The sequence below is a fragment of the Rhinolophus ferrumequinum genome, chromosome 16 (genome assembly GCF_004115265.2).
Source record: "Rhinolophus ferrumequinum isolate MPI-CBG mRhiFer1 chromosome 16, mRhiFer1_v1.p, whole genome shotgun sequence".
Taxonomy (NCBI): Eukaryota; Metazoa; Chordata; class Mammalia; order Chiroptera; family Rhinolophidae; genus Rhinolophus; species Rhinolophus ferrumequinum.
The window spans coordinates 4,504,354-4,523,245 of NC_046299.1; the positions used below are offsets into that span (position 1 = coordinate 4,504,354).

General features: G+C 50.2%; 1 protein-coding gene across 2 annotated transcripts in view; it reads right to left on the reverse strand.

The window, feature by feature from the left end:
* DOCK1 (dedicator of cytokinesis 1) overlaps window positions 1-18,892 on the reverse strand; it is a 455,780-nt gene that overhangs the window by 416,654 nt on the left and 20,234 nt on the right. The window contains exon 1 of one of the 2 annotated variants that reach the window (XM_033130588.1): window positions 8,547-8,864. The exons of the other annotated variant lie outside the window; for it this stretch is intronic. Coding sequence (XP_032986479.1) covers window positions 8,547-8,814 — 268 coding nt within the window. The 5' untranslated portion in view covers window positions 8,815-8,864. Of the gene's footprint in view, window positions 1-8,546; window positions 8,865-18,892 lie in introns of those variants that run through there. 2 annotated transcript variants of the gene reach the window in all.

Here is an 18,892-nt window from a genome sequence, read left to right on the forward strand (position 1 = left end):
TACTGTGAGCCGTGAAATAGTCAATGGCTCAACATACAAACGGCCACGGTGGGTAGCAGTTCCCTTACCTGGTTCACCCCAGACGGAGAAGCAAGGGAAAGTAGGGGTGATGGGTTCAGGTCAAAGGACCATCTAGAACCGTGTGTGCGTGTGTGTGTGTGTGTGTGTGTGTGTGTGTGTTTGTGAGAGAGACAGAGAGAAATGGGGGGAGGACAGAGAGACAGAATAACCACATTTCCAAAAAGGATACTACGTTCAAAGTCACAAAGCTACTTCTTCTGGGTTCCCATCTTTCTTTCTTAGGAGCAGAGTGTTTCTGTGCCAACAAAAACCCCTGCGGCAGGACTCCACGCGACATTTGGATATTAGAATCAAGGAACTCATCTAATAATTTAAAAAATGGAGCAAGGCATCAGAAGATAAAGTAGCCATCATTTGTTATTCAGTATTTCCTTTTGCCTTGTGGATGGAAACAGGTGGGAGAGATGGTGAAGATAAAAGTGTGAAAAGAAATACATGAGTCTTTTACAAATTCTAATTGAAGTGATACACACAATTCACAGATATTTTCATGTCTTTCTTCAGAATATCACTGTCTGCCTTACCCACAACTAGCCAGCAGCTATCATATTTCTATCTAGTCCAAAAGGCCACCGTGCCCAAAACATGCAGGTTTCTTAGGAAATACACTGGGTGGTGGATGGATGCCGGCCTTATTGCTTTTCTGTGACAGGAAAAACAACATTCCACTTTTCAAGACTTTCGTCTTCCATAAAGTCAGTGCCAGGATGGAAAACCATCGACCTCATTACCGAGTCTTTGCAAATCCACCCACAAATAAGAAAAGACTTAACTGACCTGAAAATTATCTAATTTTGCATTTAATTTTGCTTAGCAGCAAAGAGTTGTAGAGAAGAGATGAGGGGAGATTTAATCTCTTTAATCGTCCTTCTTCAAGGCAGAAAGGTTATTGCAATTTAGGAAAATATGTGCTAGTGAACTGGCCAGACACTTCCCCTCCCCCAGCAGGCTATGGGGACTTTGTGTGACCTCTGGGGCCCACAAACCCCACCACCAGGGCCAGGTGGAGGAGACTCCCTGCAAATCAGCGATGCAAGCCAGTCAGTCACATGGAATGCGAGTCCACAAGCAGGGGCCGGTCCCAGTGACATTCCTGACGAGAGCCATGGGCAGCCAGGAGCAGCCAGCGTTTGATGTGATGCAAGCCTTACTTTCTTTTCTCAGCTGTAAACCTGGCCAGAACTTGCACTTCCCCCCACCAGCCAAACAGGTTCTGCCTAAAGGGCACAGTGAAAATACACCCCTGAGAAGAGGTGAGCCAGGTCTGCATTGCTGGGGACACACCAGAAGGGCAAAAGGAGAAGAGGAGAAAAACTGACCGTGACCCATTTATCTGTGATAGTAAATAATAAGGTCACTTTGTCAGGCCCCCAAACCCCTTACTGGGCTTCAGTAAAAAGTCTCTCATGATTTGTTATGTAGAATATGAGGTCACTCTTTCTCCTCTCCTCTTTTCAAATCATTCACGCTCATATTAATGGTGACTAATAAAGAAAGAACAAAGGGAACATTCCAGCATGTGAATTTGTTTTTCTTAATGGTAAAGAAAAAATTAAATTCACAATAAAGCTAGTCATCAGGCTGGGGGGAACCTTCTGTCATTACGTAAATGTAAGCAGAGGAGGGAACCACAGTCACCCTCGTCTGTGGCCACCCCAGTTTGTCCCAAAGCTTCCTTCTGTCTGAATGCCCTTTCCTCCCCCTCTTCCCCTGGCTGGGTCCTCCAGGTCGTCCATCACCTGGATGAAAACCTTCCAGTCACTTCCCACAGTGAGGGGTGGAGCGGGTCAGTGTGCGCTCACATAAACTCAGCACTGCCCTCTGCCCACCCTGGCAAACCCCTCAGATCACTGCCCTTTGTGCTACCCACTGCTGGATGCACCACCCACCACCACCATGGAACAGGTGTCCCACAAGTGTTTGTCAGATGGAGCCGCAAATAAGGGCCTCCCTCCTGCAGCGTCCCGATCCACGAACAGCTCTTCTAAACGCCTGGGGGGGAGCTTTCTCCCTTTCCCTCTGCTCCCTGATGCGGTGCACACCTGCCCTGCACCTTTCCCATCTCTGCATCTTCGCTGAACGGAGCCTGGCACCCACAGGGACACAAATGTTGTTTGAGTCAATCATTTAATAAATCAATAGAGAAACTCGAGGTGGCAAAACTATTACTTGAATCCTAAATCCACTGGAAAACACTGCAGTTTTGTCTGCGTTGATTTCACACTGGAAACTGAAGACCCGACCTCTTAGCTGACAGAGACAACTTCTAATACCTCAGTGCGGCCCGTCTAACCAGGGAGGCAGGTCCTGCAGGTCCAACCGTACAGCCCGAAATAAAGCCCAGTTTCACTTGGTGCCAATGATGCCCCCAGGGCAGCCGCACACTCGCAGCCCTCTCAGCTGACCCACACCCTCCATGGGCTCTGAGGGGCAGCTGAGAACAGGTCACACGTGGCTCCGAGCAGGGTTCTGCTGGGTGAACATGCTGCAGGGAGACCGAGCCAATGGTCTCCCTTTCCAAGATCACCCACCGGCAGCCCTTCACAAGAAGCGGTCTCTCGAGGAGCGAGCGAGCTGAGCTGTGCCAACCCGAAAATGACGAGGATCGCTGTAGGTCTGAAGTCACTGGGGTCCTGTGCTCTTCTCCGGGGCACACTTACTCGGGGGCTCACCTTCCTCCAGGCTTCCAGGGAAAGTGCACCCGCGCTTTCCCACAAGGCCCCGAGCCTCCAACATCATGTCCGCATTCCCCATCATTCCTTCAACACATCCTCCCCACACCCAGGTCGGACTCTGCGCAGAGCAGGGAAATGCGCCGAGCCACGATGCCCCGAAGCAAAGTCCATCCTGTGGCCCCACCAGCTGTTACTGTCCCTCCGACCTGCTCTGCTGAAGCCCCAACAAACCCTGAGGGTTTAAAACCACTGGGAAGAAGCAGCCAGATTCCTGGACATTGTGTCAAGACAGCAGTTATCTACTATGTCTAAGTACAGGAAACGTCACGCAGTGAACCATACAACACACACATATAAGGTCGCTCACCGACATCTGCATACAGACACTCACATGCTGTGGGGACAGAGTCCCAGAGAGCAGTTTCCAGGCTCTCGGCCTCGCGTGGGGAGGTGCTGGCTTGGGGAGTGAATGACCATCAACTGTGATTGGTTGGCCACCAGCGGCAACCTGTTAGCCAATTGGCTACTGATGTAACTGCGGGGCTGCGCTGATTGGTTGGCTGGTTGGCAGGCAGAGAAGTGAATGGCAGACTGCGGATCGTGTGGCTACTACTGCACGTGTCTCGCCAGGCCACCAGAGAGAATATAGTGGTGTGACTCCCCTATCTATGGCTCCAGGGGTGTTCCTTTTTGGCCTCACCATGTCCTGTGTTCTTATGTGGGGAGCGGGAGCTGAAACCCCGCAGGCCGCCCCGCACGACTCATGGCGCAGCGAGCGGGGTCTCCCACACGACACATGCATATGAATATTCTAATGGATAGACTAGAGTACATAAGCCAAGCGATCAGTTGAGTTTGGAATAATTCTCTACCTGAGGCAAACCCAAAATAAGATTTCCAGAAAGTCTCATGCCCTTCTCTAGACAAATGTCCTCCCACAACACCATTTTCTAATTTTTGTTATCACCAAGATGAATTCTTGGATTCTATTAAATCCAAAAATTATATATGAATTTGCTCAATTCTTGGATACAAATGCAAGTCCATGTACACTTTTATGTCTGCCTTCTTTTACTCAGCATTTTGAGATTCACCCACAGCTGTTATCAGTTTATTCTTTTATTGCCGAATGGTATTCCACTGTAACAACGTATCACAATGTGTCTATTCGTTCTCCCACTGATGGACATTTGGGTTATTTATTTCCCGTTTGGAGCTATTACACATAAGGCTGCAACGAACCTTCTCTCACATGTTCTTTCTGTGAACATGTTTTCAACCAATGGGAATTTCAGCCTTGATTACAGGTGCCTGCACTTTCTGAGAAGCTGCAGGTGGCAAGGGCATCCAGCACCTCTGAGCTACCAGGAGGCCAGCAGGTGACATTGGGCAGGGACAGCGGGCAGGAGGGCAGGTAGGGGGCTGGGAGCGGCGGGCAGTGACGGCAAGCTGGGATGATAGGCAGTGACAGCAGGCTGGGACGGTGGGCAGGAGGGTGGGCAGGGGGCAGCGGGCAGAGAGGGTGGGCAGGGAGCAGCGGGCAGGACGGCGGGCACCCCTCAGCCCTGGATTTCCGGGGAAGACTGACTCAGCACCACAAACATCTGGTGTCTTTGTACTTTGTTGAAACTCCTCCTCTTGAGCGTTGTATTATTTAGCTTTGATAAAAACAATGAAGTTGAAGATTAAGAAACAAATGAGCCCTCTGAGGAAACCAGCAAAGCTGAGCACACGTGGGGCGTGGGGTGTGCAGGAAGGGGGGCCCTCCCTGCAGCCCAGGGTTTCCAGATGCGTGCTCCCGGAAGAGCCATCTCCCCTCTCTTGTAGGGGCGGCAGGTCACAGAGCACTTGGCCTCTTCACTCTGCCTGCCCTGAGCTCCCACACACTGGACAGCACGGCCGTCTGTTCTTTTGCCCCATTTCGCAGATGAGGGAGTAGCCAGACAGACGTACCCGTGTGATGTGCCCAAGAAGTGAAAGAGCCCAGCAACACCTGACACAGGAGCCCAGGGCACCTCGTCCCCACAGACACATGGCACTGTCCCACTGCCAGGCCACATCTCTCGGTCTCTGCAGACCAGCCCAGCCATTCCCCCTGAGCAGGTCACTCAGACTGTAGTCGAAACACGGACTCAACCGCAAACCCCAGCCTGTGCCCCTGGGCAAGTAACACAAGCTCAGGGAGGCCCCGTTTCTCCCTCTGTGAAATGGGGCGATGCAGCAAAGTCCCATAGGTATGTATGGGACAATGTATGTGAAGGTTTACCCAGCGGGCGCTAGCCCCTAGAATGTGCACAATAAATGTCACCTTAAATTTAAAAGGGTTCAAGTGCAAAGTGAGGATCTGCTTTCCTCCAGCTCAATGCACGTGCAGAGCCAAACCACCGGCATCCTGGCATCTTCCCTGCCAGCGTCTGTGCCATGCTCCCTCGTGCCCCGCCCTCCCCTCTGGAGCCCCTCCGCTCTCTCACTCGCTGAGCGGGAGGGTACATACAAGTACAGTCAGTTCCACAAGAGCAAACAGAAGGGACAGGCTCCTTGCCTGCAGGGCCTCGCACAGGTCTGGAAGCTGCTCTCGGAGCCCAAAGGACAGGACCAGTCCCTGCCTTCCAGAAATCCCCACAGAGGGCCGTGCTCTGGAAGGGAAGCCTGCTCAGATGTGTCTGTGCACTCCGGAAGCTAACTGCTAATCAGGCTGCCCAGACACAGCCTGCTTGTTCCCAGAAGGGAGAAGCAACACTGGGCAGTCGCAGCGTGGGCCTGGCCCAGACACACCACGTGGGGAGAAGGGACATTTCCACGCTTGCAAGGGAAAGCCGGGAAACACGAGGAGAGGCCCAGCACAGCACAGCCTGGAAGGAGGAGCCAAGGTCACGACTGGGCCTGGCCTGGGCCACCTGCCACTCCGTCTGGTTTACCAGGCACCTGGAAGGGACGGATTCAAGGCCTCCCGCCAGGACGCCTGTCGGAGCCATCGAGTGTGTGCTAGGAGTTCCTGGAGGATACAAGACAAACCTTTCCTTAGTTAATCGTTTGATAAATTTGCCTTCGGTGGTCACTGTGCAAAGACAGGAGAAGCAGTATGTTAATTGAAAAGGTGTTTGCAGGTGGACCGCCCTTCACAGAGCAGGCCACGGGATCCGCTCGCAAGCATCATGCAAAGTGGACACCCAGGCATAAATACAGATCCAAGACGAAGCATTAAACGAACCAGCGGACGCTGCGATGCTCGCCCTGCTGCCTGTTCACCGCCCCCGAGCCTACTCAGCAGACCAGGGCCTCCCGGGAACCACCTTGAGGCCCAGACAGCACAAGCCTGTCTTCCCATCAGGTCGCTAAACCAATAAACCTACACGTGCCCAGACCTTCCTGCTCTCGAATGTGGCCGGGCGTCCTCAAACACCCAGTGTGCCCCAGACAGCATTGGTTCCCAGCAGGGCTGGCTGTGTCATTTTCAAGGCCCAATGGAAGTAAAAGAACAAAGTCCCTCATTCAAAATGTATTTACATTTTCAAGATGGTTGGGATGGCTACTATCCTCCCCACCTCCCCCAAAAGCATACAATAACAAGTGTTGGTACAGATATAGAAACATCGGAAACCTCTGCACTGCTTGGTAGAGGGTGAAATGGTATGGCTGCGTGGAAAACAGTTTGGTGGTTCCTCAATAACTTAATATGCAATTAATATACGACCTAGCAATTCCACTTCTGGGTCTGCAGCCCAAAGAACTGAAAGCAGGAACGCCAACAGATGATTGCACGCCCATGCTCAGAGCAGCACAACTGACCAGAGCCAAGAGGTGGAAGCAAGGAAGTATCCATCGACGGATGAAGAGATAAACCAAACGTGGTCTATACGTGGAACGGAACGCTGTTCGGTCTTCAAAATGAAGGAAATACTGACACACGCTACAACATGGACGAACCCTGAGGATATTGCACTAAATCAAATAACCAGTCACAAAAGGACAAAGACTGTCCTCATAGAGTCCCAAGGGGAGGACTTCGAGGGCGACCGCAGTGATGTTCAGCAATGAGGGGTGTAGCACGTTTTCTAGGATGAGTTCACGCACTTAATTGTCTGACCTCATAGGACCCCAGTTACATGAGGTCCCAAGAGCAGTCAAATTCATAGGGACAGAAAGTGGGATGGTGGCTACCAGCGGCTGGGAGAGTCGGGGACGGGGGCTTAGTGTTTCACGGAGACAGTTTCAGTTTTGCACGACGACAAAGTTCTGGAGACGGATGGTGTGACAGCTGTACAATAATGTCCGTGTACTTATGACACTGAAGTTTAGCCACCTAATAAATGGCTAAAGTGGTAAATTTTAATGGTAAAACCAAAACTGAAAAAAGAAAGAAAAAGAAGTCAGTGCACGGTCCTGTGTGACTGCACAGGCCTCAGGCTCTGGTCTCAAGAAGCTTTCTCTTTGCAGGATGCAGGTGAGCATCTCGCAAGGGCAGTGCTTCTCCAGCAGAGCTACCGTGAGCCTGACGAGCTATGCTCGATTTTAATGGTCATTTCAATTGACTATAAAAATACAGCATCACATAATAAAATTGCTTTCGCACCATGGTAGAAATACTTAGCAAGAGGCTATAAACACCTATTTGCTTGCTTATAGAGTTGCTGCTGACCAGGATCAAAGCAAAAGAGGATAAAAGGAAGGCAGGAGAGAATCCATCCCAGAAAATGCACACACCAATGTGTCCACCACCATACTCAACAGACAGGATCCACTCAGTATTTCTTTTTAACGCACTGAGCAAAAAACTGACCACTGACTGTGGCTGCACTATTTGTTTCTTTGTTTCATTTTTAACTTTTAAAGCTCCACAGATTTGACATCAGAAAACACTCATTTCCCTGCAATTCTGTGTTTTTCAGCTGACTTACCCAGTGTGCTCTAGATAATACCATGGCTGACCATTGAGAAGCCACAACACCCCCAACCCCAACACATGTAGAAAAGTATTTCCTCCACCAAAACAATCTCCTAGGAAAAATCCCAACTACAAACGAGGGAAATCCTATTCGCACTGTTCCCTTGAGGCCTATGTCCCAAAGGCATTCAGTGAGAAACATGGGGTGCTCAGCACCACCACCGCCACCCTCACTACCACCACCACCACCAATACGGTCAGCACTGTCACCATCACCACACAATCATCACTACCACCGCCATAATCACCTACACCTCCATCACCTCCATCACCACCATCACCACCATCACCACCATCACCACCATCACCACCATCACCACCATCACCACCATCACCACCGTTATCACGGTAATGATCGCAGTTAATTTTCATTCTGCACTTACTAAGACCAGGCACTCCACTTAAGCCTTCATGCATTTCCTCATTTCACCCCCTACAGCCCTATGGTGTAGGTGCTAAGAGCCTCCCCATTTCTGCATCCAAAGCTCTGAGCAGTGAACAGGGAAAGGAGTCCTTGCTGCCTAAAGGCTCTGGGTATCATGTGACCTCTGGCTGGTAGAACAGCCCTCCCTGGCTGTTCTGTGCCTCACAAACAAAGAGCGACTATGCTGCTGCTTCACAAACAAGGGCTTCCAAGTGCCTCCTCTATAACCAGGCCCCTCTGCTTCAAGGGGCTGCGCCAATCGTGGACAGTGTCAAAGGCCCATATATCCCTCACTCCAGAAAGCCCTTGAGACATAATTTAATAACAATTCCATTAATCCCGTGAACCGGACCCCAGTCTAGAGGAGAAACTGCCTTTCCACGTCATATCTGGCTAAGCGTACCCCACAAGAAATACTCACCAGAACCTCTAAGACCATCAGCCATCCAGTCCAGTAAAGGAGGAACATGTACCCCCAAGATCCCAGGTGAGCACTGAGGCAGGCAGGTGGAGACGAACAAGACAAGATTTCTATGCCAAGAGAGCTCACAACCGCAAACAACCTCCCTCAGGCCAAAACTGGAGCTGGAACTGATACAGATATGATGCAAAAGAACTCGAGTTGGCAGCCAGGTCTCCAAATGACGCAACCGTGAAGAGCTACTAACCCCTGGCCATGGAATAGCCATGTGGCATGTGGCATGCTTCTCAAGGGTTATCTCCAGCCATCGCAAAACCTTGTAAGGCAGGTATTACTATTATCATTCCCATTTCTCAGGTAAAAAAAAAGAAAACAACTGAGGCTTGGAGATGTTAAGTTGCCTGTGCAGAGCCTCGGGCCTGGAAGGCAGAGGACAGCAGGTTTTGGCCAAGCGTCTGACTGGTGTGTGTGTTGCTACAAACACGGGGCAGCTGGACCCGGATCTTCCTGCCTGGCTACTCTCCCTCTGGCCCTTCCTGAATAGTCCTACAAAACCAGGCAGGAAGATGTCAAAACAAAAGTCACACAAAATATCACCTACTACCACACAAGGACCGCCACAAGCAAACCTTGTCACCAAGTCCTTTTTAGGTGAAATATCCTCTAGTAAGACTTTTCCCCTCCAGATCTTTCCTGCATCAGTCAAACCCCTACATTTTCCTGTCTTACGTGTATACATAGTTACCGCATGAAAAGGGCATTCAATACCCCACGATCTTGTCACCCAGAGAGATCCATCTGTGTCCCAGCTCTGCCCTGCTCCTCTGAAATAAAACCAGGGAGCTACCAATACCCTGGGGAAACAAGGGGTTTGCAAGGACAAATCCCATCATAGGAATAACCCTCACCCACCTACCCGTCCAAGACCACCATGTGCAGTTGGGTAGGTTGTTGACTGCACAAAGTTCAGGATCAAAGGGTACGTAGGAGCTGAAATCCAGCCCACCTTCTGTTTACCAAGTAGAATGTCTTCCCCAAGCGGGCACCTTTCTGTAATTCTCAGAGGTCCTGCCTGGCCTAGGGGCATCCTGAAGCTCCCACCTCCATGCCCACAGGCAGAGCTACATGAGAATAGGAGTGGGGGGCTGTTAACCTCATGTCCCCAGGGCCCAGCACACAGTGCACACCCGACAAACATCTTCAGGCATCAGCTGGGATGGGTCAGCAAACAAATGCAGAGGAGAATCCAGGCAGGGAGCAGAGGGTGGGGCCCCTGAACAAGGAAGGACCTCCATCCTGCCAGGACCTGCACCGTCACCCAGCAAGGGTGGGCGGGATCCTCAGGGGCCCAGAGTCCCCGGGGAAAGGACGTGAGGGTGGGGGGCATGTGCAGGGAGGGGGGCCTGGGCGAGTCACGGGAGCTGGATGCCCAGCTTGCTGGCAAACCCACGGCCTCAGCACTGCCCCGCTGGCTCTGCGGACCAGGTGAGGGGACGCAAACCCTGCTGGCACACACGCCCCATCTCAGGAGGGCGGACGGGGGCAAGGGCCCCTTCTGAAGGAGAGGATGGGAAATCAAGCCCAACGAACCAGAGGAGTGTAGACACGCTACCAGGGATGGGAAATTTGGGGTTCATCGTAGCTGAAAACCTGGACTCACAAAGCATGGGTTTCTTAGGAAGCTGAGACTCCAGGAAAACGGCCTCTGGTCCAGGGTGCTGGCCCTCAGCCCCGGAACCAAAACCTGTCCCCGCCACCTGACCCTGGAGGGCCCTCCTTCAGTGCAGCACATGTCACCCCACTGCAACTGGGACAGGTTGTGCCTACATGCGTTGTATGTATAGGTATGTACGTTTGTATGTATGCATGCACATGCGTGTGTGTGTGTGTATAGCTTTTTACATGTAGTTTACATTTTAGTTTTTAATACTTAATGTACTAAATATGTACTAAACACATTTTAGTTGTCAAGCTACGGAAGGTGGGAAATCCTTTAATCTTGTTAAAGGAGCAGCACTTCCCTCGACACAGGAGCTTCTAATCCCCCGTCTTTTATTCGAGTTTTAATTACTCCAAGGAAGGGAGCACATCTGTGACCAACTATTTCCCGCTCCACTGCTGAGGGAGTGTTGCCGGCTTCAGTTTCTCCCTCCCTTTCAGCAGTGTAAGAAACCGAACGTCAACGTCTGCGATCTTTCTCTGGGTGTTTACACTTTTCAACGGTACCTTGAAGCAGCAGAGTCGGACGAGGTTTGTCGATGTTTTGTCTGAGGTGCTGCTGCCACTTTACAAGGAACCCACGTAAAAAATGCATACTTTTCAAACCTTGTAGATAAAAATATAGATCCAGTTTTTAAAGATAAATGATGTAGTATTAATATTACATCGAACTGCATACTTCAAATGGGAGAACTGCGTGGCGTATGAATCATCTCAGTGGTAGATAAGGGTAAAAGGGATCAAATAGCTGGTGATGGAAGGAGAACTGGCTCTGGGTGGTGAGCACAGCTCATTTCCATTCTGCACTTAACGAAGACCAGACACTCCCCTTAAGACTTCATGTATTTCCTCATTGCACTCCCTACAGCTTGATGAGGAGGTTCTAAGAGCCTCGCCATTTCTGCATCTAAAGCTCTGAGCTTTACAATTGTACTCCTGAAAGCTATGGAACTTTACTAACCACTGTCACCCCAATAAACGTTAATTTAAAAAAAAAAAACCTCACTGAAGCTACTTTAATAAAAATAGAGTATGTAGGTGGTGGCCCTGCCCAGCGGTGTCCCAGCCCCTCACGTAAAACTTTCCCAACAAGTGGTAGATGCAAAGGTCCTTATATTTAAAGACCTCTCGGGCAATCAGAGGCCCACGGCAGTGACCTGCTGGTGACCTCTGTGCACTGCCACCGACGCGGGGCTGCCCACCTCAGCAAAACACCCGAAGCTGCCCAGAAACCGCCTCCCACGGCCAAGAGGAAACAAACTATCAGCAACAGAGCACTGATCGGCATGCAAGAGGATTTGGGGACCACATGCCTCTGGGGACCGGAAACGGGGACCAAGCACAGAAGACTCAACACACACCTTAGCAGGCCCAGGTTTCAAGGAAGGAGTGTTTCCCTGACTACATCCATGTTCCTAGAAAACCCATACAAGGCATCACACTAAAATGTGATCTACATTTCACTAGCGGAGAATATGACTGAGAAAAAAATCCACCTTCAAGATTGAAGACTTTTTTTCATTCTTGGTCATCTATTTGACCAATTCTGGAAGGAAAGTCCCTGGGGTTGGCCGAGCTCTCTGCACGAGGGAAGAGGGACTTTTACGACCTCTGAGCTTCTGCCTCACCTACCTGTGATGGGCAAAGGACCCTCACATGGCCAGGCAGCCTCTGCCCAAGGGCTTGGCAGGATATGTAGGGGGCAGAGGCGGGTTGTGGGGAGGGGTTACAGAGACGTGTCCCCGCTGCTGTCATGTGGGCTGCCAGGAACCGCAGTGCCGGGCATCCTTCCCCCACGCTGCCTTCTGCACTGGGAGCCACCTTGCCAGGCACTGCCAGGAGGGATCCACCTCAGATGACCCCTGGCCTGGGACAGGCTGATGCAAGAACACAGGTAGAAGGCCAGGCCCGGGGCCTCATGGGGACCAGATCCCAGGTGCTCTTCACACTGCAGAGCTCCCCGTGGCTCAAGCTCAGGGTCTCCTCCTGTCCGGGCTGCTCCCTCACCTCCCTCCAGGTTTCTCGGAGACCCCCAGCCCATCACAGGGACCAGAGTCCCAACTTAGGTACCAATTTAGAAGTAGGAATACTCCTGACAAAGAGGAAAGTTCAACAAACCTCACCAAAGAAAATATAATTTCTACAGATTCCCAAGGCAAAAAAAAGTCCAGCTCCATACCAAGATGTGAGTGAAGGAAGAGAGGGAGAGGGGCAAGGGGAGGGAGAGGGGAAGCTGGATTTTTAAAATAAACCCAGAGAGGTTAAGTAACGTGTCTGAGGTCCCACAGCCTAGAAGCCGCAGGCCCTGTCAGGAAAGGAGAGCCTTAAGAGCCACGCCCCAGCACCTCTCAAAAGCGCCCCATTCGATCTCCAACAGCCCAGTGTGCAAAGTGTAACGTGGACAATAAAACACAACATAAAACGGTCAATGTGCGCCGACGACCCATAGAAAAAGCACCCGAGGCGTTTTACTTTCTCCTGCCACAGATCTGGGGTCAGTAACCACAGCCCACAGTCCAACCTGGCCTGCTGCCAGCTGGTGCAAATAAGCCTTTATTTACGCACAGGATGACGGGAGAGTTGAGTTGCCCCAAACAACGCAAACCATGGCTCTGAGAATCTGCAGGACTCCGAGGCGGCACAGCTGCAGGGCCCCTGGAGCAACCTCGGGTGAGGAGGAGCCTGTGGACCCAGTTCAGGCAGCATCTCCATCCACCCCCACCACACCTGCACGTTCCTCCCCAGGGGATGGACAGGACAGGCGACGTGCGACGTGCATCCAGCCTGCAGTGAGGATGGCGGCCCTGTGTCTCCCCAAGGCTTACCGTGCCCTCCCTGGATGCTAGCCCCACTGGAAGCACGTTGTTTCACAGACGAGCCGGGTTCCACGAGCAACTTCCCTTTTTCCCAAGGGGCATCTCCTTTTCAATCACAGTGTCTGGTAAATTCAGGTCGGCGTTTGCCTCTGTCTCTTCCGAGGGTCCCCACCAGGGAGCTACTGCTTCCTGCACAGATCCAGGGTGTGTGCTGGGCGCCCACCACAGCCCGCGGAGGCATGAGGTCACCAGGACATCCCAAGGTCAGGACACAAAACTCAGAGACTAGGAAGGACAGACTTCCAAGACGGCCCCATAGCCCCACAACCTGGTGTCCGTGCCCCTGTGGTCCCTTCCTTTGGAGTGGACTGGACCTGGTGACTCACTTCTTGCCAATAAAATATGGCAGGTGACAGGATGTTGCCTCCGTAATTTGGTTATAAGAGGGTCTGCCTTCGATAATTCTCTCTCTCTCTCTCTTTCTCTCTCTCTCTGTTTGCTCATGTTGATAAAGCCACCTGCCATGTTGTCAGCTGCCCTATGGTGAGGCCACATGGCAACAACCACTGTGTGAGCCTGGAAGCAGATCCTGTCCCACCCGGGTGGACCCTGAGATGATTCCAGCCCTAAATGCAACCCCATGAGAGCCTGAGCGGAGGCCCAGCGGAGTCACACCCAGATTCCTGACCCACAAAACTCTGAGATAGTCGATGTTTCAAACCAACCACTACATCTTGCTGCCATGTATTCCGCAAGTTGATCCCCAATGCAGAGCTGGGGTTCAGCCCAACCTCACTCCACTCCCAGAGCTCCCCCTGCACACACACACCTCTCCAGCTCTCACTCCCTCTCACAGCCTAAGCTCTGACCCCACCGAGCCCTCCCACAGGCCAACCCACCTGCCCCTCCAACTTGCCCTACAGGGTCAAAGACATCCTTGGCGAAGGTCACTCCTCTGCTTTTTTCTATCGGGGCCACTTCCTCCTCAGGGGGTGGTGTCTCCCCTGAGCCTCTCTGACCAGGTGTCCTCCTTCTCAGTGCCTTCACGCTGATGGTCCTCAGGGTTCTGTGACCTTAGCTACCTCTCAGTCTTCAGACGCCTGCACAAGTCGTCCACACCGGCTTCCATCACCATCTACCGTATGCGCTGTCTCCCGACTCTGCAAACTGTGCTCCCGTCCATCTAGCAGCAGCCCATGGGTCTGTCCCTTGGCCCTTCCCAACGGAGCTGCCTGCTCAGCGCGCAGCCCAGCGGAGGCCTCCTGACTGTCCCGGGTCCATCCTTGCCCACGAGCACCCATCCCGGCATCAGCAGCACGTCCGTCCTGACTGGATGCCGCCCTCCTCCATCTCCACCCACCCACAGCATGATGCCCCTCGTCCCCCTAATATTTCTCAAAGCCACCTGCTTCTCCCACCCCAGAGGGCCATGACCCTCATCCAGGGTGACAGTGTTCATCTGGATTGCCGTCATAGCCGCCGAATCTCCCCCGCTTCTCCCTCCTCCTTCCTGCTCCACAAACCACGGGATCTGTCTACCACGAAGCCCGATGAGGGTGCTCCCTGGCTTTAAATCCTTCAATAACTACACACTGTTCTGAGGAGAGTCAGACTCCTCAGGAAGGCTTAGAAGACCCGGCTGGACAAGCCTGCCTCATCGTGCACTTTGCTCCATCCTCCACCCTCAGAATGATCCAGACTGCACTTCAACAGCACAATCTCTCTCGTGTCTCTGAGCCTTCAGGTGTATTCCTGCTACTCCTGACGACCCTTGTTCATCTCATTAATTCATACCTATTCTTTAAGTCATCCACTAAATGTCACCTCTTCCAGGAAGCCTTCCTTGATTGTCCTTTTTCCCTCCTAGCATTCACCACATTGTATCCCAGAGTTTAGCCCAGTGACTAGCATTTTTGTAGGCACTTAGTGAATATTTACTGAACGTATTTAACCAAATTTGGTCAAAATCCTTTCATGATCACAAACTTAAATAAACTTAGTAGGTGCTTACACATGCTAACTCAGTTAACCATCATCTCAGCCCTATAGCCATGACAACTGTTACTATCTCCTCTTGACAGACAAAGAAACTGAAGCATGCAGAGGCTGGCTTGCCTATGCTCGCACAGGTAGTAAGTGAGAGAGATGGGATTTGATCCCAGGCAGTCTGTTTCCAGAGTCCTGTGGTTTCCTGACCACAGGAAAATCAGCCCTTCAAAAAAAGCAGTCAGGTTCAAAGAAAGCCTTCAACCTTTTCTTCGTTTGTTTTTAGTGGCCATTTCTAGATGAAAAAGGAAAGGAAATCAATATTTTTAGGATAGTAACTAAAATCTCAAGCGTTCATGAAAACTCAAGAATCGACAGTGCGGCTGTGAAACACATAATCTATTTGAGTATTTTCTGGGAAGAAACGCCTTGTAAGTAAAGACCCAGCAATCAGAATAATCAGCTACCTCCTACTTTCCATTACAAGCTTCCCAAAAGGACCGATCTGCTTATCTTTCAATGAATCTTTGTAATGTTGAGTGTATTTACAGGAAAAACACGCAGGATGAGATTCCTCTCTTCATCAGAGGTCCGAGGTTCCCAGAGATGGCTCATCCCTGGAGGCCAACTCATCCCATTAAGGCAACTTCCTGCAAATCAGAAGAAGCAGATTCGTCCGTGACTCTTTGATTCTAATGCTTGTAGGTCTTTCAAGATTTATTTCCACTGTAACAGCAGGCAACCTGCTCCCAGATGAATCTATCCCGCCATTTCAACCGGAAATGGAAAGTGAGCTTCAGGCCATGGACAACAAGTTAAGAGAGGGGCTCAGCCCACCTTTGCTTGTGGGCATTACTGGGGACTCAGGGAGCACGGGGACAATGAGTCAACATCACAGAGGGAAGCACAGGCCACGCCTCCTGACCCTTGGCTCCACCCACATGACTTTCGCACCCACAGCCACAACACTCAAAACAAAGGGCGTGAACAGACATGCACAGAACCAAGGGCTACATCTGCAGCTGGGATTTTGAACTCTCGGCACCCCACCTGCAAAGGCTGGCTGGGGAAGAAGAAAGTTTTCGAGGGAAGGCGATCACACATTCTTCAGACAGGTAAAATCCACAAATTCTGTTTCACTGTGAATTTGCCAGTTTTCTGTTGCTATTGTTGAGTTGATTGGTTTTGTGTGTGTGTGTTTGTGTTTTAAAAGACGACTAGCATCAAAACAAGGACCATTAAGTGGAAATTTTCATCAGGATTTAGATCTATGCCATCTATCCACAATACGTACTCTTTTATCTGTTGCTTTGTGGGGTTTCTTTATACAGCATAGCATGTCCTCTCATAATCGCAGAATGCATACCTTCAAACTTTCTCTTCCTCTCTGTCCACCAGATACCAATAAAGTCTTGACACTCCAAAGAGTTTCTGGAAAGTTAAACTGCTGACATGCCCTCTGGTGCCATCACAGGGCAGATAAACCAATCAAGCAATATTATGCAGAATATCCTTCCAGACAATGGCCCAACAGATTACTCTGGACCAGCAGGTCCCAGAAATATTGTGATGGAAAAATGTAAATGTACAGCTGATAATTACTTTGGTTGTTTATCCATCTGTTTGCTTTCTCATATATATGGTTTCATGATCACATTTAATCACCCTCAAAAGAATTATCTTGGTGAGTTCACAGAGCCTCATAATAGAGTCACTATAATTCAATAGACACTTTTGATTTCCCTGATAGATAAAGAGTCAGCAATTACTGTTTGTTATTGCAACTCCAGTTCTTGTCAATAAGATTCAAATTTTACTTGATACACTCATTATATAAACCCTAGCCAACTACAGAAGTTGACGCTCTGAATTATTTGGAGTGAAGAGTCTGTTTATTGAAATACATACTTTGAAAAATTATATTGAGTAGAAAGTGCCCCAGATTTCCTCTGTTAGCTAATTTGGAAAATCACCCTGGTTTGTAAGAATAAGCAGAATGGCTGCATGGATCTCCTCCTCCTAGGACTGGTTTATTTCAAATCATTCTCAATCAACTCCCATCAAATGAACCAAAGTTAGGAAGCAAGGCAAGTCACTGAGTCCTCAAATGCCCCGTGGCCTGCCACCATTCCTATAAACGCGTAACTCCCTGGGTCAATACCTTGTAGGTTACCAAGACTCTAAGGAAATGTCAAAGTCAGAGGCAAAAATATCATCCACATAGAACTTTCAGTAGGAAGGCATTTGGGAGGAAGCATAAACTGTGCCCACGTTCTCCTCTTTCTTACCTCTCCTCACATCCGTCTTCCCCTGGACTCATCTATTCCAACCACGATCCAGGGCCGGGAACAGCAAAAGCTCGCCCAGGCTACTGCTCAGGCCAGCCTCGAGACATGACCCTCAGAAGACAACAGATCCAAGGAAGGCGATTACTTACCACGTTTCCCCAAAAATAAGACCGTGCCGGACCATCAGCTCTAATGCGTCTTTTGGAGCAAAAATTAATATAAGACTCGGTCTTCTTTTACTGTAAGACCGGGTCTTATATAATGTAAAGTAATGTAATGTAATATAATATAATATAACATAACATAACATAATATAATATACCAGATCTTACATTAATTTTTGCTCCAAAAGACGCATTAGAGCTGATTGTCCGGCTAGGTCTTATTTTCGGGGAAACACTGTATTACTTTTCTTCGCTTTACACTCATGTCTTTTTATTCTTTTAAAGCGGGAACCCTGCCTTTGTTGGGAAAGAATTCAAGCACAATCTTAATCTCTAGTAACCACATAGACCAGAGATCTGCAAACTATAGCCCTAGGACACACCTGGTCTGCCTGAGTTGGCTGTGAGCTCAAGGATGCTTTCGACATTTTTAAACAGTTGAGGGGAAATCAAAATAAGAGTATTTCGTGACCTGCAAAAATTATACAGAATTCCAATTCTGGTGTCCATAAATAAAGTTTTATTGGAACACGGCCACATTCACGCCTTGACGCCTCATCTGCGGCTGCTTTGGGGCTACAACAGCAGAAATGAGGAGTTGCAGCAGACGCTAAGCCTAAAATATTTACTTTCTGGCCATCAGCAGAAAAGATTTGCCAACTCTTCTAGAATAGCCCCAATTTTGAATGTTCTACAACACAGCCACAAATCATCAAAAGGTTTTAGAATTTTAACATTTCAGCCTCGTTCATTCAACAAATATTTAACAACCAGCCCTGCGCCAAGGACAGCTCTAGACACCCAGGATATAAAGACGGGCTAGGCAGGTGTCATCCCTACCCGCTCCGAGTTTCTAGTGTGACAGCGGGGACGGCCCAGTATCCAAGTGGCCAGAGCACAGCCCGAAACCTTGGACCCTAATACACAGGATGCTGTGGGCAGCACACAGTAGGGCACCTTAGCCAGACTGAAGGCAAGTGTCCAAAGGTGCTTCCAACCGGAAACAAGGTCAGAGAGAAGTTACACAAAGAGAAGAGCAGAGAGGGCAGAAGGAAGGAGGTGTGAGGGACGGACGGTGCCACCCCTCCAGGTTGACAGAACAGGACACCTTCGCTATCCCAAAGCTGCAAGGATATGGCTCAGCCTGGCTGGTCTTCAAAGAGCAATGGTGAGGTGTGCCTGGGGCAGCAACAGAGACCAGGCCAGGCCCGAAAGAGCTGTGCTGGCACTTTAAAGAACCGACCTCCACCCCACATCTCCTAGGCTGGTGCTTCATCTGCATGGCAGCCGGGATTCCCCTGGGGTCTGTGAACACGAGCTCCAGTTTCCTGCCCTACTCCCGTGGGCTGTACAAGCCCAGCACACGTGAGCAC